Source organism: Wyeomyia smithii, chromosome 1 (genome assembly GCF_029784165.1).
Source record: "Wyeomyia smithii strain HCP4-BCI-WySm-NY-G18 chromosome 1, ASM2978416v1, whole genome shotgun sequence".
In the NCBI taxonomy this organism is placed as follows: domain Eukaryota; kingdom Metazoa; phylum Arthropoda; class Insecta; order Diptera; family Culicidae; genus Wyeomyia; species Wyeomyia smithii.
In genome coordinates, this window is record NC_073694.1 from 201,853,731 (window position 1) to 201,875,056 (window position 21,326).

Consider the following 21,326-nt stretch of genomic DNA (forward strand, 5'->3'; position numbering starts at 1 on the left):
TTTATCAACGCTGCCTGAATTTAGTGTGCGTGACTGAGCTGAGTTAGAAAGCCCGATTCGCATTTATGGTATTTATTAAATCAGATATGCTGAAGGCTGAACTTGTTAATGGTCACGGTAGACTGTTTTTTTTTTGTTTTGCTATGAGGACTTGCAGAACTAATGAGGTGTATTCGCTCTGACGGAGTTACGGTGCTGCCACCTTCAATTTGTTTACTCTATGAGTGCAGAGGATAGGAATTTCTTCAAGGGTGAATGAGATAGCTACCATTTTGGTAATTCTCCCTAAAATTCGCTTACGGACAGTTCAATGTGTGTGAAGGAGATGATTTAATTCCGTCAGGGCGAATTATCCTCTGATAAAACTTATCCGGATTTTTTGTATACGAGCTGTTTCCGAGGGAATGCCTTCTCCTATCCCTCGCTGTACATTTGACAGAGTATAACAAGAGGGAATGTGCTATGAGTTATAACATCGAGTACAACATATAAACGTCAAATCTTATGTTTTTCCTTTTTTTTCTTGCTTGTGTTTGCTATTGATACAAAACTCTCGTCATTCCTTGTATTTTCGAATGGAAAGCTCATATATGAGTTATAAAGAGTTTTTCTTTTAGATTACATCATTTTTGTGTCTACTTAAGAAGCGCAGGGGCTAAGCCCTAACCGAAACAGCAAAATTATGAAAACAATCCGACTGACATCGACGTTTTTGTATCAGGTTTGACGTTTTCGTATCAGGTTTGACGTTTTCGTATTTTCGATGTTATACCGCTGTTTCATATTTCCAGCTGAGAGTGTATTGGGTGCTACCAGGGATACCAAATGTGCAGATTTGTCTGCAAAACGCAAATTTTTGGAGTCCGTGTGCAGATTTTTATTGATTTGCAGATATTTGCAGTTTTTCCACGGTTTCTGCAGACTTTTGTCAGAGTCTCCTTATATTTGCGCAGATTTTCTTAAAATGTGTGCAGATTTTTACAGACTTTTATCTGCGCGAGCGATATTTTTTTGAGATTTTTTTCAATTTTCGAGCACATTTTTCCGGTTTTTCGAGCAGTTGCAGACATTTTTCAAAAACATCTGGCATCTCTGGGTGCTACTCACCTCTATTCACCACAGCACGAGGGTTTGAGACGTTTGTCAGTTGCTTTGTTGTGAGTGTTGCTTCATCTTCTTGACCGGGTTGGACGAATTGAAATCGTATAATTCTCGAAGCGACAAGTGCATCTGTTATTGATACATATCTAGTAATCAATCCTTTTACGTAGTAAAATTGCTTTAAGGAGACATCATGCCTTGTATTGTGCCTACATGCCTTCGTAGCGACAAAGAAATGATGACGTTCCCAGAGGACCGAACACTCGCATCAAGATGGCTTGAGGCAATCGAAATGGGCTCTGGACACTCGATGGAATTGGCGGAAAATGAATGTCAACCGCAAATATGCAGCCTACATTTCATGTGTTTCGACAAGAATGGCGAAAACTACGAGGAACCGTCCAACTTCATACACCGGTAAGTAGGAACACATTGTGTTGAACTTACTTAGGTAACAGTATTTTATCATTTAGCAATAAAAACTGCACACAAATTTCCGGCTGCCGAATGTGTTTATCTTTCCACCCGACCGAGGATATGGTATCCTTAAAAGGTACTCTAGGCGAGCAAAACATTGCCCCTCTTCTGGAATTGTTAGAAATAGATTTTCACGAAAATCAATTCCTTCGAATGATTTGTTTGGTATGCTTGGCTAGGATAGAAATATTCGCTTCTCTGCACACAAGCTTCAGGCAATCGGAGGAAGCCTTTCAAGAGTTGCTTCAGAAAAGCCGAAAAACGGAGTTCCTTGAGGTCAAAGTAGAGATTAGTTCACCGCAGTATGATACCGTTGGAGATAAATATTCTACGGAATCGGAGCCAAACTCCAACCAGGATGCTAGTGACGACGAGTACATTCCAAAAACTTCCCGGAATCGTAAAATCCAGGATCGTAAGATCCAGAACCGTAGCACCCGGAGTCGGAGTGTTAATCCTTTGAAGATTTCTTTCAACAATGATAAAAAACCATCCGAGAAATCGCTCAGTTCAAAGGAGAAAATAGATCGAAACTGTTACATATGTGATACCATTCAACCAGATGCCAACGAGTTGATGATACATCTTGTGGTAAATCACACCTCCGGAAAGTGTTATCGATGTGACGAATGTTCACTGGATTTCCCTTTGCTGCATGTATATAATCGCCACCTTAGTCGGCACGATGATTCCAACAAACCGTATAAATGCAGCATTTGTGCAGTGAGATTCTCGTCCAGTTATTTGGTCAAAATACACGAAAACAGAGTTCATAATACCAACCACAACGTGAAACGGGCTTCGTTTAAAACGCATAATGTGGTTTGTGACCAATGCGGGAAGGTTTGCGATACCCGCAGGATTAAAGAACACATCCAAAAGGTTCATGAGAAATCGACTTATACGAAATGCACTATATGCGATAAAACATTCTCCATCAAGGCCAGTCTCGAACGCCACATGTTGGTACACACAAAAGAAAGACCCTACAGTTGTGACCAGTGTGATAAAACCTTCAAACGTTTACTTGATTACCGCCACCACAAAAGCTTGGTGCACGAGGGTGTAAATCCGCACGTTTGTGCCATATGCAACGAAGAATTTAATCACTACCGATTGCTGTACAATCATAAGCAGATAGTGCATCTGAAGAAAGGTGTCAAACCGAAGGGAGATCCTTCACGTTTAATCTACAAACAGTACGTACCGTGTAAACTGTGTCGAATGCAGTTTTCAAAGGGCAGTGAGCTGATAGCACACATTCAAAGTGAACACTCGGAAGACTATCCAGTGCTCGAATGTCCCCATTGTCCAGAGACGTTTTTGCTACCGTCCCGTCTATCGAAACACAAGCAAATCCATTTGGAAAAATATATGTGCAAAATATGCGGTGTCCATCATGAGAACAAGAGGGCCCTCGAATCTCACATGGATACCAATCACTCAGACGGTCAGATGTTTCCGTGTTCTGACTGTTCTGCAAAATTTGTGAGTCGCTTCAAGCTTCAGCGGCATAGTGTCGTACATACCAAAGGAAAGCAGTTCCAGTGCGAGTATTGTGAAAAATCCTTTGTGCAGAAGATTCAACTAGTTATCCATACGCGGTAAATTTAACATTGTGTCAGGTACCCCAATTTCACCACAATTTGTTTTCAGAATCCACACCGGGGAGAAACCCTTCGAGTGCGCCGGATGTTTTAAGCGTTTCAGTGACGATAGGACTTTTTGCAAGCACAAAAAAGTCTGCAAGGAGCTACTCAGCAAGATAGCTGAAGAATCGGAGAGCGTAGAATACGAATAAACTGGTTACGAAGCGTATATTGTATAAAAATGATTGAGTATTTTGCTATCAGAGAAATAGAACAAAGAAATAGTCATAAACATTTGAAAAGAAGAGCGCAATGCATTAAAGATCGATTTACTATGAAAGTTTTGCGATTTGGTTTCGATTTTTGATGCTAATATAACGAGTCTAAGGAGCAATGATGTGTTCAAAATTTATCGAGAAGAAGTTACAAAAAATATAGAAATGAATTGGGACTAAAAGTATTCATCACAATTGGTTATAATAATCTGTTAAAAAGCCCAGCGATATTACCTGGTTTCAATGGACGCGGAAAAGCGATTGTTCCATGCAGATTTCAATTCTGCTCCTGAAACCCACGCCGACTCATACTGACTGATAAGGTTGATGTCACCTCTGACCAATACCATTTTAGTTCCCATACCAAAAACAAACTGAGTTTCGATTTGTATGCTAGAGGTTTATTCTGGCTGCTCAACCTGGGCACTGAAATAGGAAACATGCAATTACAAAGGACATTAAGACGTTTGCTCTACGGATTTTACTAGAGTTAATCACGCATTACACGTTCTCAAGTTTCGGTTCCGCGAGTTTCTTCTCGAGCAGTGCCTGGCAGATTTTTTTGTGCTTGCAAAAAGTTCTATCGTCACCGAAACGTTTTAGGCATCCAACGCACTCGAACGGTTTTTCCCCTGTGTGAATTCTAAAACATAAAAATTTGAGTGTGAAATTGTTCAAAAATGAATAAAAAATGCGCGCATTTTACCGTGTATGAATAACCAGTTGAAACCTTCGCAGGAACGCTTTCTCACAGTACTCGCACTGGAACTGCTTTCCTTTGGTGTGCAGAACAGTGTGTAGGGTAAGCTGGTGCAGGCTGGTGAAAGTTGTAGGGCAATCGGAGCACGTATACAGCCGACCATCGGAGTGTTTGAGATCCATATGGTACTGGAGCTTCTTTTTGTCTACATGACCAGCACCACATTCCTTGCAGGCATACCTACCCGAATGGATAAGCTTGTGGACTGACAGTCGTGTCGGCAGCATGAACGTTTTCGGACAATGAGGACACTGTAGCACTGGATACTCTTCTTCGCTGTGTACACTGCGTATGTGCTCCATCAGCTCACTGCCTTTCGCGAATCGCAAGCGACAGAGCTTGCAAGTTTCACACTGTTTCTCCCGCAGAGATTTAGGAACATTTTTCTGGTGAACTTTCTGCTTGTGGACATAAAGCAGTCGGTAGTTTTTAAATTCCTCATTGCATTCGGAACAAACGTGTGGATTAACACCATCGTGCACCAGGCTTTTATGGTGACGATAATCGAGCAAACGTCTGAAATTCTCCTCACACTGGTCACAGCTGTAGGGTTTCGCATTGGTATGCAAAAGCATGTGTCTTTCGAGACTTCTCTTTGTTGTGAAAGTTTTGCCACATATGTTGCATTTCGATTGACTCGTCTTTAGGTGAACCTGTTGAACGTGATCTTTAAGTCTTCGAATGTCACATACTTTCCCGCACTGTTCGCAAACAACATCACGTGCTTTGATCTTAACTGGTTTTACATTATGATTGGCACCGTGGATTCTATTCTCGTGTAGCTTGACCCAAAATTTAGACGAGAACCGCATTGAACAAATGCTGCACTTGAGGGGCAGTTTCGATTGATCGTGCCGGCTTAGATGTCGATTGTACATGTACAGTAAAGGGATATCCAGTGAGCATTCCTCACATCGATAGCCCATCTCGGAGCTGTGGTTTTCTGTAAGATGAACCATCAACTGGTTAGCATCTGGCTGAATTGTGTCACATATATAGCAATTTCGGTCTATCTTCTCCTTTAAACTGATTGATTCCTGAGATTTTTTATTTTTCATAGATTGGCGCATGGTTCGCTTTTCACGCTGCTTCCAACTTTTCTGAGCAACTGTTGGTATGCTTTCATCGTCACTAGCATTTTGATAGGTATACGACTCGAACTCCGTAAATTCTTCTTCATCTTCAACGATAGTAAGTTGTGGGGAACTAATCTCTATTTTAAACTCAAGATACTGTATGTTCTGACTTTTCTGAAGCAAATCTTGAAAGGCTATCTCCGATTGGGTGAAATTTGTTTGCAAGGAAGTAAATATTTCGATCCTGGCAATGCATGCTAAACAAATCATTTGAAAGAACTGATTGTTCTGAAGATCCAATCCTAACATTTCTAAAAGAGAAGAAATTGTACGCTCGCCTATAGTACCTTCCAAGGATACCATGTCCTCGGTCGGGTGAAATGTTAAACACATTCGGCAGCTGAAAATTTGGGTGCAGGTTTCATCGCTGAATGATAAAATACTGTTATCTAAGGGAATTAAAAATAAAGCGTGTTACTTACCGGCTAATGAACTTCGACGGTTCCTCATAGCTACCGGCATTCGTGTCGAAATCCGTGAAATGTAAGCTGCATATTTCCGGTTGAAATTCACTTTCAGCCAATTCTATCGAGTATCCAGAGCCAATTTCGATGGCCTCAAGCCATCTAGAAGCGAGTGTTACGTCCTCCGGAATAGTGGTCATTTCTTTGTCGCTACGGAGGCATGTAGGTACAATACAGGGCATGATGACTCGATAAGCTAACTTTGTCGCTAAGGATTTTACGATTTTTAACTGTTTAGCCCGTTCTGCCAACTTGTTTACTGCTTCGGTTGATGGTAATAGATCTCAGGTAACAGAGCATAATATACACGCTTACTGCGGGCTACTCACTATTGTGTTACATGGGACATCGGAAAATCGCAAATCGTCTCGAGCTACACTGAAAATGTTTATTTTCCCAATTTTCCCTATTTTCATAAATATAAGCCGTTAAGAGCAAAAGTGGTACATGTGCCATTAAGTAAATTTCCCAGGAGACGCGATAAACGAAAACACTCAAATAGTGAATTATTTTCAACAATTTTTTCCAACATTACTGCACTAAATTATTGCTGGAAAGGTTTCAATAGACGGTACATGAAAGCATAACGAGTTTTGGTTGAGAACTTACACAAACTTCAATGGAAAAACATGTACCACTTTTGTTCAATGGGAAAAATAATGACAACCAAAAAACGCCAACCAAAGAGCAAAAGTGGTACTTGTCCAGTGTGAGCATGAAGGATGTATTATAGCTTTCTAATCTCAAGACATAGAACATTCATGTCTTCAGCAGAGTTGTCCAACAGATTGAATACTACACAGAAAATAATATCGTTTTTGGGTTGACATTTATAATATACAGTTCTTGTCAAAATAACAATACTTTTATTTGAGACAACTGTACTGCCGCTCCAAGCATAACTGTCCCAGCGTCCATGAGGTTTGCACAGAATATGGGACAGTTATGCTTGGAGCGGCAGTGTAGTATATATAGAGTTCTCCAAGCGAAAACACACGAACACTACGACACGGCCCGCTTTACAATGTATATTGAAATTTAAAATGGAATGAAAGTGTGAATCAAACTCGGTAGTTTTTCATTCTTTATCCTTAGATGACAGTTCTCACAGGTGACAAAAAATTCTTACAGCTAAAAAAGAAAAATCGAATACATCGGAGAACTCTACAGAATGATGATCTTTTTCTTAAGGAATTCAGTCTCTTCGTGGCGCTAGTGTATATGTATTTGGTAACAGCATACGAGTTGATACTGAAATAGATAAAATGCTTTTTGTTACAAAATAGTCACGGGTACACTAGCACCACGTAGTGAGAAAATTACAAACCAGACAGATCTTCATGTGAATGTAGTCAATCACTTAACCAACTTTGCTGAAGACATGATTGTTTCGTATCCTAAGATTTTCGACTTACATTTGGGTTGTTTAGCTATTCACGGATTTCCGATTTTTAAATATCATCTGAGAGAGTGTAATTTGCTGAGCAAAACGTGATTTTTTAAAACTATATCATTATCCTTCGATTTTAAATTGAAGAATAAAAATTCGCTCTGAATCGCTACAATGACAGTTGGTATATGGGCAAACTGTCATTGTAGCGATTTCGAGTTTTAAATCGTGATTGAAAAAGCGAAGAAAAACGATAGAATTTTTTTAAATCACGTTTTACTTAGAAAATGCAGATTTTTCAGATGACATAAAAAAACTGATATAGTTAAACAACCCAATTCATCTAACATGCACAGACTGGACATGTACCACTTTTGCTCTCAACGAAATTGTGATTATATGTTAATTACCAAAATAGTGTTGGCTATAACTTTGGTTTAGGTTATCACATCTCGTTTTTTTTTTGATATTCTAGTACATTATTTCGTTCTGCATCAATTTATGCAAAAAACCAAAAAAACCCAAAAAGTGTAAAAATGGCACATGTACCACTTTTGCTCTCAACGGTTCATATATCAGTGCTAAAAGACAAACTCAACATGAAGGCATAACCAATTTGGGATTACTAGGCTTCTGGTAGCTCTAGCTTTTAAAGTCGTTTTAGGTTTCGTAGACGCGATTTTTTGCTAGCCAGTTTTAATTTGTTTTTGTTAAATTACTTCCATATCTATATGCTTTGTAATTGGGTTGTTTTGCTATACCAGTTTTACATATTCTCTGAAAGAGCTGCGTTTTCTAAGCAAAACGTGATTTTCGAAAATTTTATATTGTTTTCTTTTGGTTTATAAATCACGATTTGAAACTTTCTGAAATTTGACCGAAATCAATTAGATGACAGTTCGCCCACATACGCAAGACATAAGTATAGTTTATAGTTTCAAGCGAAGTGAAAAATTTGACAAGTAAAAAAGCCTTGCTTTTTCGCTAGCGAAATCTATAGTGAAAACCCGGTTGTAGAGTACACAGGTATTTCACCAGCCTGCAGTTTACAGTTCACGCGAAGCGAAATTCTCGAGTTTACACTTCGAGCGAAGTGACAGAATTTAAACGTAATGAAATGTCAAGTTTTCGCTTCGACGGAAACCTGGAAAAAACCTCTAATATCAGGGAATATCAGGGATTTCTTTTTTCGATCAGGGAAAATCAAAAAATAATCAGGGAACAGATACGCGATTCTTTTTTTAATGGCTCTTTAGCGCCAAAACTGATTTTTGTAGCATAAAAGGCTAGTTCGGGACCGCTATCGTTTGGTTTTATATCGAATACTTTCTACTTTGGGTTTCAAAGCTGCGTTCATTTACGTTGTACTTTTATGTGCTGAATGCTGGAAAATATCAGGGAAATAGATGTTATATTTCAGCAAAAATTAGGGAATTTGCTTTTTAAAAATTTTTCGCCACCTTGGAGTAGTTCATTTCGTACCAACTTTTTTGGAAGATTTCATCCTGAGTAAAAGTACAAAAGTGTTTTGAGACAGATGACGTTACATACAAAACCATTGAACACATAAAGTGTTGGAGAAATCTTCGGATATAGCTCATTTTGTGAACGGAAACATTTGGAAAAAAAACCCAAATAAATCCACCTAGGGGTCAGACCCAGCCTTTCTCATTCAAACTTTTTTTTATTCTCGCTTATTTTCCGTCGGTCTATTTCCGCCACTGTTGTGGCCAATCACCGACGCCCAGGGAGCGACTCCACACCCAGGACCCTAACTCACGACCCGTTTATTAACGGACCGGCGCCAACGGCTTTACTTCCTCATGCGATGGAAGGCGTGATCCCAGAGATTTTTCGCCTCAGAAAATCTCCCGGTGTCGGCTAGGATTGAATCTAGACCAGTTGGGTTGGTTGTGAGTGGATCACGCCACCTCACAACCATCGACACCTATGTCGGCGGTGGGATTCGAAACCAGGCGTCGAGCGTGGTTAGCGGAGACGTTACCAACCACACTAGGCCCCCGCTTTATCATTCAAACTTATTATTTGTTAAAATAGATTTACACGAACACTTCAATTTTCAGAAAAAATGCACCTCGATAATATTTGCTGGATTTATTTATCACTCTAAATAACAAATTTTTCGTAGCCAGCAATGAAACTCTACCGAACATTTAAAACATAATATTCAAACACACATGAACATACATTAACACATGCAAATAACATGAAACAAATATGTTCCAAATATATGACGTGAATTTTTGTTTGATCGTGGTATGATCGAAACGTCACTGTAGGACTCGTTTATATAACAAAAAGCAAATTTGTGAAAATCAGTAGTGTAGTTTCTGAGATAATGAACTTTCGTGATTTTCACATTTTGATAAATAACATACAAACTAAAAATCCGATTACAATAAAATTTAATAGAGTTTTATGGGGCAACTAGACCTTTCATTTGAGAATAATTTTATGAAAATCGATTCAGCCATCTCTGAGTAAATCGAGTGAGATTGAAAAGTTGCACAAACACACACACACATACAAAAAATGCTCAGCTCGTCGAACCGAGTCGAGTGATATATGCCATTCGGCGCTTTGGAGCACTTTTATACCCTTGGTTTTGCCACTGATTGCTATACCGCACTATACCTTTCTAGGAGAAAGGCAAAAGTGAAGTGATTCAAAAGTGTAAAATTATTTCTTTATAGTAAACTTAGCTCCACAACTCTGGAATGTTATTCACTTCATTTAAAACTTGCCAAAGAATTTCCTTTTGAATTTCAAAATTTTCTAATTAAAGTTAAAGTAGCCGAAAAGTGTGAAGGGGAAAGAAAACGAAAATTGGGATTGAAAAAGTTAAATCAACTGCTTCTACGAAATAACAGTAGTAGAAAGACAGCCAAAGTACACCTCATTGACGACTTTGTGGTCAATAGGTCTTCGTACGAGTTTTCACAACCCCAGCAAAATCTTCTAAATATGGGCCTAAATTTCGCAATTCCTTCACGACCCAATATTGAACAATCGATCATCGATATAGAAGCTGGGATGAACAGTTGTAAACTTTCCACAGAACAAACTGGTGAAGTACGCCAAATTTTTTCAAAAATTACTAAGACACTGCCACGTCATGAAAATTCGTCTGATTTAAAGACAGTTGAGGAATTACGTAAAAAACCTGTTTTCTATTTAAAAGCAGATAAGGGGAACAAAACCGTCATCATGGACAAGTCTGACTATGATGAACAAATAACCCAAAAAATTGATAAAGGTCCATATTGGCAACTGCGACTCAATCCTCTTGCTGATATGGTAAAACGTGTAGAAAATACAATAAAAGAATGCAAACCCGTTTTGGGTAATGCGTTACAAAATCTTCGTGTTTCAAATCCAGTTCTTCCAAGAATAAAGGGTCTCCCCAAAATTCACAAACCTGGAAATGAAATGAGAGAAATTATCTCAGCGGTAGGGGCTCCCACAGAAAAATTGGCTAAATGGCTGGTAAAAGAATTTCAAGCCATGCCCCATAAATTTCCAAGTCGATCAGTAAAGAGCACCGGAGATTTCGTTGAAAATTTAAGATCCTCGGGTAACATCCAATCTGATGAGATAATGGTTTCATTTGACGTTACGGCCTTATTTCCTAGCGTTCCAGTGAATGAAACCTTAAACCTTTTAGAGGACTGGCTTCTTTCCCAATATTTTGATATTACTTGGAAAAAGAAAGTTGACAGTTTGTTGAAACTTTCACGCCTTTGCATGAAAGAAAACTACTTCACATTTCGTGGTAAATTTTACAAACAGACTAAAGGGGCACCAATGGGGAATCCTCTTTCTCCCTTTCTATGTGAGCTCTTCATGGCAAATATAGAAAGTACATTAGAGAAGAGGAACATCTTACCGATTCGATGGTGGAGGTATGTGGATGATATTTTTTGTATTTTGAAAAGGGCGGATCTTGAAACTTTTTTCATATCCCTTAATAATACCCATAAAAATATAAACTTCACAATTGAAAAAGAACTTAACAACAGACTCCCTTTCTTGGACGTCGTTGTAGTCAGAAAGTCTACGGACTTGGATTTTGAAATTTATCGGAAACCCACGAATACAAAACGGGTAATACCTAACACTTCAAACCATCCCTTCCAGCATAAAATGGCATCCTTCCATCACATGATCCACCGCATGGAAACTTTACCTCTAAGTGAAGTAGCCAAGCAAAAGGAACTGGAATATATTTTCGAAATTGCTAAACTTAATGGCTACAATGAAAGTATCATTCAAGCCATTGTCGATAAAAAGAAGCGTGCTCAAATTCGGAAATCTTTTACAACACTCACCCCAATAACAGAAGATCTGAAAAGGGTAGCCGTTGAATATGACGTTAACTTGACACGCCCACTTCGTTCAAAATTTAGAAAATTTGGGATGGATATTGTCTACACTAGTAGAAATACCCAACTCAAAACAAAATTAGGGTCTACCAAAGACCCTATTGATACCCTGAACAAAGCTGGAATTTATAAAATGGCATGCAGTCACTGTGACATGGTTTACATCGGACAAACTAAACGTAACCTATTGATACGTTTCAAAGAACATTTCGCAGAAGTGACCAAAGCAAGTAAAGTTTCAACAAATGCCCCACCACACAATTTCAAATCAAAAGTGGCTGAACATATTTTTAACGAGGAACATCCACTAACTTCGGATAACATTCACCTCCTCCGCCCCGTTAATAATTTATGGAAATTAGACGTAGCTGAAAGTTTAGAAATTTATAAACAACACTCATGCACGCTTCTCAATAAAGACGCAGGTAATCACCCCTCATGGCTATTCAATCTGCTTCCCAAAAACCCCAGACATGGTACGGTAAACAATCGACCGCATAATCCCCTACCTAACTCCAATTAGGGTGCTAAATTTTCATTTTTACCTACTACAAATAAAAAAACAGGATTTACGCTTTGCTCTTTACCAGTCCACACAAGCACTGAGGAAGACTGTACGTCACAGTCGAAATATATATTTGCGACTGAATTTCAATATTTATTTCCAAAAAATTTAGTAGAGTATAACGGAAACCGATAACTATTTCTTTGATTGATGTAAAATTATTGTTGGGTAATTCGACAATCGTTATGACACAGACAGACGTCCAAGCAAGAACAACATTGATCAAATTTTCCGTGTAAATTTTCAATGTGAATTGCGTTATAAATTACTTGTACACTAACGCCGCCTGGTGACCTTATCGCTACAATACATTTTTTTTCGCTGGTGTACGAGGCTGGCGGTACTGGTAGCGCTATCTGGTTACGGATTGCTACTACAAAAAAGTTAAAGGGTATGTGCTTGAGTGCACAAACGAAGGCTTGACGTGGGACTATTGTGGGTGTAAAGATTTAATTCTGCCATAGCCATTGTATATAAAACACACCAAACGTACAAATACCATACACAACAATCCATGAACAAAAAAAAAAAAAAACATAGACACCTGTCATAAACCATAGCATACAAACGAATAGGAAAAATAATTAACTTGTTGCCTATAAAAGTATTCTGTCATAAATAAATTTACCTCGGATGATTGCATGTTTGCACACACGTTATACACACATACACGTTTTACACACACACTATATACACACACACTTCTCACAAGCACACGCTCCTCAGACACCCACGCTACTTACACACATACACATACCCACTTACATACTCACGCCACTTACACACATACACGCCGCTCACACATACACACATTAACACACACACACACGCGCTACTCACACACACAGATACACACACACGCTACTCACACACACACGCTACTCACACACACCCACATACGTTAAGAATACAATTATCATTGATTATAAAGTGTATAAAAATAAATTATAATTGTAACCAAATGTGTATACAAACCAACAGCCCGATAGCCTTGGATTGTGCTAGTGGCCGATCAAATAAACAAATGAATAAATAACACCCACACACACGCTACTCACACACCCCCACACACATACGCTACTCACACACACACGCTACTCACACAACCACACGCTACTCACCCACACACACGACACACACACACACACACACACACAATACTCACACACACGCTACTCACACTCACACACACGCTACTCACACTCACACACACACTTACACACGCTACTCACACACACAAAAACACACGCTACTCACACATACACACGCTACTCACACACTCACACACATACACACGCTATTCACACACACATACACACGCTACTCACACACACATACACACGCTACTCACACACAAACACACATACACACGCTACTCACACACTCACACACACGCTACTCACACACACGCTACTCACACACACATACACACGCTACTCACACACATACACACGCTACTCACACACACACATACACATACACACGTTACTGACACATACACACGCTACTCACACATACACACGCTACTCACACACACATAAACACGCTTGGTATACGACACGCTATACCTACACAAATTACTATCGGCAGCATCCAAACGGCTTCCAAGTCTTCCAATGGTCCCTTCCAACGGCTTACAATGGTCCCCAGTACCGATCACGTCCAGTTTCGGGCTGTACTCCAACAACGATATCTGAATTAGATTACCACTGGTGGGGTCCAACTCAGATCGAAGGGAAGCCGAACTGTTCGCTTTGACGGTCGACCAGGGAATGAGCTTCTCTCAACACGGAATGTCATTTTATAGCGTCACTCAGTGTAAGGAACTTGGGTGATTGGGAGAAGAACCAATCACGTGGAAGCATTGCCGCCTTTTTCTTCGTCGCTTACGTTGGGTGATGAATGCGATGCCAATTGGCTGGCATTGCTAGCCAATGACTGAATGCGTGAAATCATTTCGTCTATGTTTTTGAAGTCTGCGTTAGGGAAATATACCAATCGTATGAAAAATGTATGTAGATATTCGACCTTCAAACTTTCCCGCAATTTTCACGGAGTAATAAGAAAATGGTGACTAAAATTATCATGTTATACAAATCTTGTATGTTTTAGCTTTCCAACGGTATATTAACTATTGAAATCGGAACAGTTGTTTGAACGCTATTAGCATCTAAAATCTTCCTTTCTGACAACCAAAAACGTTCAGTGGTGGGCACCATTCCGCTAATTCGCTAATTCGCTAATTAGCGACGCTAAAATTCAGTTAGCGATTTCGCTAATTTTTGAGCTGGTTAGCGAAACTGTTAGCGTCGCTAAAATTTTGGCCTTCGAAACGCTAATCGCTAATTCGCTAAATTTTGTAAAGAAGCGACAGTAGAAATATTTAGAAAAACTGTAAATTGCTGATGGCGTACGTAAATTGCTTACAAAGATGAACATACTTTACTGCGAAAGTTACTTTTGTCAGTTTTTTTACCCCAAGAATGGAGTTCCAGTTATCGTTCAAGCCACAGGAGCATTTTGAAGAACAAGCACAAGGTCTAATTGAATTTTCGGCACACCAAGAACTTTGGTAAATTGCAATGCGCTTGAAATTATGACAACTTTGGTTCTACTTTTTCGATTCAGATAATAATTGAATTTTCATGAAAATATTCCTAGAAGTATCTTTTTTTAATGCAAGCTAAAAAACTTTTGTTATTCTTGTTTTTACAAAACAAAATATGAATACTGTTTCGTGAACCTCTTATTGTAAATAGCTTTAAAAAGTAATTGTTTTCGTTTGTTTAGCAAAAAAAAAATCAAAGTGGTCCAAATCTTACAAAACACGAGCAATAAATATAGCGATATGACTATTTACATATTAAAACGTTAGCGATTAGCGATTAGCGAAAGTTCCGCTAATGTGGGTTTAGCGTTTAGCGATTATCGAGCTAAATTTTCCGGTTAGCGGCTAAGCGATTAGCGTCGCTAAATTTTCGCTTAGCGGTGCCCACCACTGAAAACGTTACATGTTCAATCCAGTTTTCCCAGAATGTACCTTAGTATAGTGAAGAAAGACGTAGTCTCACGTCAAAACCTTACACAAGTTTGAAACTCAGCTTGGACGTCTGTCTGCGGTTATGATTTATAAAAGAAACTGTCCTTATTCTGGGTGCATCTGTACATTTCTACAAACTTTTTTATCGCTTGACATGGCATATTCTGGGTGATTTTCACATCCACGTTAAGCATTCCCCTAGTAGAATGTTTACGACAAGATCTTTGTCTTTTTCATCTGTGTTACTGTGTTTTCACAGGCAATGCATCGGTGCCGCGATGTAGCTCTTCACTCTTCACTGCATTGAACTTTAATAGCGTGTATGTCTATTACTACGATTAGCTATCACTTCGCTCTGCAGTGAAATCTTGCTAAAAACTGTCATTCTGTTGCTTTTCTGTATCGTTTCTCAAAGACCCAAACGCGATGTACGCGATGTACACACCAGGGATACCAGATGTGCAGATTTGTCTCCTAAATGCATGCAGGCTTTTCCAGTCCGTGTGCTAGTTTCACCAAAGATGCAAAGGAGTTTTCTCATATTTGCTCAAACTTTCGAAGAAAGTGTGAATTCTTTCAGACTTTTGACCTAGCGAGCTCGATGTAGTTGAAGTTTGAGTATTTAGAGCAGATGTTATTTTGGTTTTCTAACTGTTGCAGGAATCTGGCAACGCTGGGCACACTCGGGCGACGACATGAACGGATAGACAGCAGTGCAGAGACAGAGCCTCAAACAACTGGCCAGTAGAGCTGAAAGTGCGTCGTTTTGCACTGAGTTTTCGGGATTGTTTTAAAAGAAAAAGAAACGGCATAATTTCCCACAGGACTGATATTTCCTTCTTTTTTTCGTGTGTTTTTTTAAACTAGAAATGAATCAATAAGTATTACGAAATTCAAGACCAAAATGTTGGAAAGCAGGAGAAACGTTCGTATTTAGTCGGGACTTGCATGTAAGTCGGACATTATAATTTCTTTTTTTTTTTGTATTTTGTATCGATGCGTTAATAGAAATAATCAATTTATTCTGGCGAAAAGGGTTTGTTTACCATTTTGGTATTCGTTCGTTCGCTTCCAGATCGAATTCTCTGTTGAGCCATTTTTTCTTTCACTCTGGAACTCTTTTTTTTAATTCTTTATCAAACCGGTTCTGCTAAGAATATCTATAGCTACAATTTCAGCGATACTCTGTGTGCATTATGGATTGGCACCCATCAGGGTCTAGAAAGGATGCCAGCGGTAGTCTGCAGCTTCGCTTCAACAGCAGCGACCACCGGAGAGAATTTAGTTTTTTCGGCAGCTCAAACGAAATGGTCCGCTGTGAGAATGTGGCACTTAAGGTGCTCAGTCGTCAGCACTGTGGATACTTCAACACGGGTCTTAACAAACGGTCACATCAGGTTGCATTTCGAGAGGTTCCACAGTACTTGTCTTTCTGTCTGAAGGAGATCGTTCCATGTTGCTATTTGAAGGGGTAAGATATTGGAGGTGGACTGGGGTGAAAGAAGTTATGGGTGTGATGTTCTGTTTTGATTGCAGTCACGTATTTATGGGTCTTTCGGCGTGCGGCCAATTTTTGCTCAGCTACAAGGTGGCTTACGATTACGACGATGAGCTGACGCATGAATATAACTTCTCGTCTAACTATAAATATGAGTAGGTTTATGAATGCTTGCAGGCTGAATTGGACACTGGCTAATGTTTGCGAATGATTTACAGATTGTACTTTTGGATCTATCGACCGCACTTCCTGCTGAGCAAGTACTTTCAGGTTTGTCTCTTCGATGATCACGGGGTAGATGGTATCAAGACCGTGACAATAACGCAGTGGAAAACTGATCAGCAACTTTTGATTGTTCACGGCGCTAGTGAGAAGGATGATTTTGATTCCTACGTTACTGTCGTCCGGGTGCCGAAGCTGGGATGCCTGGATTGTAAGAAAATACGAGATGCCGATGAGGAAGATGGTGAGTAGAATGTACGCTGATTATTCATATAACATTGATGATATCTCTATTGTAGGAAACCGTCAGGATATTCTCTGTATCAAGTGTAACATGACAATTCACACCAAATACCGCAACTCGGACTCAGGACCGAAGTTTAATCCTCGTTTCAACTTAAACTGCCCGGGCTATATTATTATGAGCGAAAACAGCTTTATCCACACGATTAATATTCAGCTTAACATGGAACGCTGCTTGCCGAGGCGGCCATCAGGAGTAATTAGCAGTAAATATATATCCAAAAGGCAACCGGAAAACGAAGCGAGTAGACTTGCGGTGACAGTTCCGTTGTCCAGTCCAGTTATTACTGCAACGCTGCCGGCAGCACCAAAACCGTCGACAAGTGGTGCGTTACCACTCCCACCAGCGCCACAGGAAGCAGCTCTTAGTATTGCCGATCAGATAATAGCGGACTTCGCTGAGTATGAGACTGAATCTTTCGAATCGGGTCGCTGTTCGCAACCGCTCTCCCCGAGGTATCATCGTACCACCAGTAGATTGTCTTCAAATGCGTCACATTCTTCGCCACTGACTGCTCACTATCCGGAGAATTTAGACGAACTTGTCATAGTCTGTGATCGTCGCACAACTACCGGAATCGGAGGGCTTCCCGCACGAACTTCGATGCTTACACGGGGAGCTGCCGCCCGACTCGAATCCCTTTCACCCTCATCCAACGTTCGGTTGCTCAATCATCGCAATCATACCAATATAGAACTAAGACTTGTTTCTCCAGAAGCGGGTGGACAGAAACCAATCGCTGGTCCTTCAACTGCTGGTGCTTCCATGTGCATCGTCGATGCCAAAAGCAATGCTCAAGCCCAAACCTTCTCTGCCTCTGATCTGAAGCAGGAAGCGACTGGGTCATCTTCTAGTTCCTCTTTGTCGTCTTTCGGACGGTCTCCCCTACGAAGACGCTCGTATCTCTCTACTAGAGTGACTGAATCTAATGTTCCTACCAATAGTAATGAACCAGGCGGTGAAAATGTTCCCGCTGACGTCGCATCCAGGGCCTATGAATTCTCCGAAGACAACGAACGCTGTGAAAAAATAAGCACCTTCCGAAAGCGCCGTTTGGCGGACAAGAAGTACGAATTCTCCGAGGACAGTAGCCACGGTGACAATGTGATAGTTCCCTTCAATAGATTACGCAGCCAAATCCGCACACGTTCCGCTAGTCAAAATTTGCTGTGCAGTCCATCGCATCCGGTTGGCTACGAAATGACAACCCACCTGCATCGGGCCTCTCCGAATCATGGCTTTCGGTCGCCTTGTGGCTCACCGGTTGGCAATCGTTACCTTCGCTCACCACCGGGAATCAGATCGCCAAACTATTACCGTCATCATTCTCCAGTGGCAATCTCCACGACCACCGGAACGCCCAGCAATCGCCAACCATCGGCCGCTCAGCTGATCAAAATGCCTAACTTTGATCCGAAAGATTACATTTACGCTAACGGTGGTATTGGTACTGCCCTCGGGGATGATATTCCTAAGTTTTTCATCGATGCCATTCAGAAATTCAACGAAAAAAAGCTCCAATCGGATGTTGGGGGCAACGATGAAAACGTGAACTCGGACAATTTGCTGCCACCGAAGTTTTGTCCCCAGCAAGAGCTGAAACCAGAGAAGCCAGCTTGCTCGAAGAAGATCGTCAAAATTTATGTCGAGGAGGACGACGCTAACTCGGTGCTAACCACCGAGGATGGTTAGTATTTTTTTCTCTCCAAAAAAACAGCTTATATTTGGAATAATCTCCTCCTTCTCAGATGACTGCATTTCTCCCGGCTACCATACCTCGCTGCCGATGGAAGTGCACGGTTCCTGCTATTCGAACATGCAGATTATCACGCCGGCCTCGTTCAGCAAGTTAAACTGTCCGGCCGTCGTAGTGACGCAGAACTCGTTCGACATGGAGACGTTCTCGTTTCACGTAGCCAACCACATCTGCACGAAAAACGGGAAAAAGTACGGCATTCTGTTTGATTCGGCCTACGAGTTGACACACGTAAGTGGAACACACTCACACCTTTTTTTCCATCGCTCCGTTCCAGTACAATTTTTCTCTTTGAATAAAATCCCAGGTTTGCCCGCTAACAGAAACCATCACCTGTACCATGGTGCTGCAGTTCACGGCGAGTGATACGAACAAGCTGAAACAGTGCCACAACTGTTCCACCTCGATCGATTGCCACACACACCGGAAGATCTACCAGTGCCGGTCGCTGTTCGTTTGGAATATGACTTCCGGAGAGTGGCACGTGCTGGACTACGGTACACTCGCTGCCGGGCCCTATCTGGAACTCAAGAAGCTCGCATCCAACTACAGCCGTTTACTGGGAAAACTTCGCAAGTTCACGCGTAAGCTGTTCGCTTCGTCTGCAGATGAACGCGACACGCTGCGAACGTATGACTTCCTGAATCACCTGCGAATACTTGATTCGAACAACGAGAAAACTAAGCAGCGATTGAGTGATCTGCAGCACGCCATTGAGTTCTATCGGAAGCAGCTTCATGATCCCGGCGATAGTGATGATAGCGATGACGATGACGATGACGATGATGAGGAGGATGACAACGATTCCGTCAGTTCGGTTGGCTCGGATAGGAATGACGCAAATACGGTAGTGGGAGATACGCTTACTTCGGACACGGTTAGTGAAGAGGATGATATTTAAATCTGGACTGCAAAGATGAATTCCTCTACTTTAGCTAGGAACATATTTTTTTAAATTATACTTTGGATTTGTACAGTGATATTCAATGTGCGTTCATAATTGTGTATTTCTCACTCAAAGAAAGATTATACATAGTTAAGGTGCGATTGAACAAGAAAAATCAACCAGTTGAATCAGATTTTTCTCCGGTTCAGATATTTGCATACTATAAACCCGATCAAAATAAACTTGTTTCCACCTAGGTGGAAAAGAGGCGGATTACTTCTCTATTGCGTGGCAGGCAACATTATACTACTCTACACAATAAAATGTGACTACAAATGCAGATGGAAGCAAGCTATTGTAGAAATTGAACAATCTTTAAAAACGAGCCGAAACGCATATTCGTTCTTTCTCTTACATTAGGAAACCACAGTACGCAACAAGTTTTCAAAAAAAAAATTCACCAATGAAGTGATGTTCATCTATAAAAAGTCGCATCTCAATGTATTTACGAAAGATAGTACTCCATTTCTCGCTGTAACTTTAGAGGTAATACCGGAGGTCAGTATATAAGGGTGGAATTGTTTAGGAACCATGGCCGACTTCGAGCTCCAAATTACGTGACACATGAAGGAGAGGAGGGGGGGTTGTTTAGGTTACTTTTCGCTTAGAAGAGTAATAACAAGAAACACAGCTCCCTGAATGTGCCTGTAAACAAAGTCGAAGCGCCCTTAACATTTGTCAGCTTTCCGTATTTAACAGTTCATGCACATTACTTTGTTGGCCGACAGACCGTTTACCAAACCGAACGAATTGGAGATGTCCAGCTTCTTCTGTCTTGTTCGTATCCACAGGCAGATCGTGGATCTTCTTTTACTTGGCACATCCACCCGGTGCGAGGCCTACCACGGAGTAGGCGGCCTCTTTCTGGTTCTCTGCTGAATAATACCAAATTGAGCGGGAAAAGTCAGAACCACCGAAAAGTGCTTCGGCCAGAAGGCCAGAAAAGGCCAAAATAGAAAATGATCCCAAATTGGGCTCAGAATCGCCGAAAAACGCTTCCTAAGGCCAAAAACGCCGAGATAGAAAATGATCCCAAATTGAGCTCAGAATCGCCGAAAAACGCTTCCTAGGGCCAAAAACGCCGAGATAGAAAATGATCCCAAATTGAGCTCGAAATCGCCGAAAAGTGCTTCTAAAGGCCAGAAAACGCCAAAATAGAAAATGATCCTAAATTGAGCTCAAAATCGCCGGAAAAGGCCAATATAGAAAATGATCCCTAATTGAGCTCAGAATGGCCGAAAAACGCTTCCTAAGGCCAGAAAAGGCCAAAATAGAAAATGATCCCAAATTGAGCTCAGAATCGCCGAAAAACGCTTCCTAAGGCCAAAAACGCCGAGATAGAAAATGATCCCAAATTGAGCTCGAAATCGCTGAAAAGTGCTTCTAAAGGCCAGAAAACG

General features: G+C 40.7%; 3 protein-coding genes across 4 annotated transcripts; 2 read left to right on the top strand and 1 right to left on the bottom strand.

The window, feature by feature from the left end:
• The first annotated feature begins 1,126 nt into the window (after nucleotides 1-1,126).
• Nucleotides 1,127-3,409, top strand: LOC129718736 (zinc finger protein 431-like). The gene is made up of 3 exons (XM_055669775.1): nucleotides 1,127-1,518; nucleotides 1,575-3,182; nucleotides 3,235-3,409. Exons 1-3 carry the CDS (start codon nucleotides 1,295-1,297, stop codon nucleotides 3,377-3,379), a joined length of 1,977 nt encoding a protein of 658 aa, XP_055525750.1. The 5' UTR covers nucleotides 1,127-1,294; the 3' UTR covers nucleotides 3,380-3,409.
• Nucleotides 3,410-3,625: 216 nt separating this feature from the next.
• On the bottom strand, nucleotides 3,626-6,083 carry LOC129718739 (zinc finger protein 431-like). Its single transcript, XM_055669778.1, has 4 exons — nucleotides 5,761-6,083; nucleotides 4,149-5,705; nucleotides 3,928-4,085; nucleotides 3,626-3,868 (listed from the first exon to the last, which is right to left on the bottom strand). Exons 1-3 carry the CDS (start codon nucleotides 5,982-5,984, stop codon nucleotides 3,944-3,946), a joined length of 1,923 nt encoding a protein of 640 aa, XP_055525753.1. The 5' UTR covers nucleotides 5,985-6,083; the 3' UTR covers nucleotides 3,626-3,868; nucleotides 3,928-3,943.
• Nucleotides 6,084-15,899: 9,816 nt separating this feature from the next.
• Nucleotides 15,900-20,230, top strand: LOC129718735 (uncharacterized). 2 transcript variants are annotated; one of them, XM_055669773.1, is made up of 7 exons: nucleotides 15,900-16,150; nucleotides 16,367-16,671; nucleotides 16,737-16,853; nucleotides 16,917-17,164; nucleotides 17,220-18,911; nucleotides 18,973-19,211; nucleotides 19,288-20,230. In XM_055669773.1, the coding sequence occupies exons 2-7, from the start codon at nucleotides 16,397-16,399 to the stop codon at nucleotides 19,879-19,881; spliced, it is 3,165 nt and encodes a 1,054-aa protein (XP_055525748.1). In that variant the 5' UTR covers nucleotides 15,900-16,150; nucleotides 16,367-16,396; the 3' UTR covers nucleotides 19,882-20,230. The 2 variants fall into 2 exon arrangements, with proteins under 2 accessions (XP_055525748.1, XP_055525747.1); XM_055669772.1 differs by having other exon boundaries at nucleotides 16,379-16,671.
• Nucleotides 20,231-21,326: the final 1,096 nt, after the last annotated feature.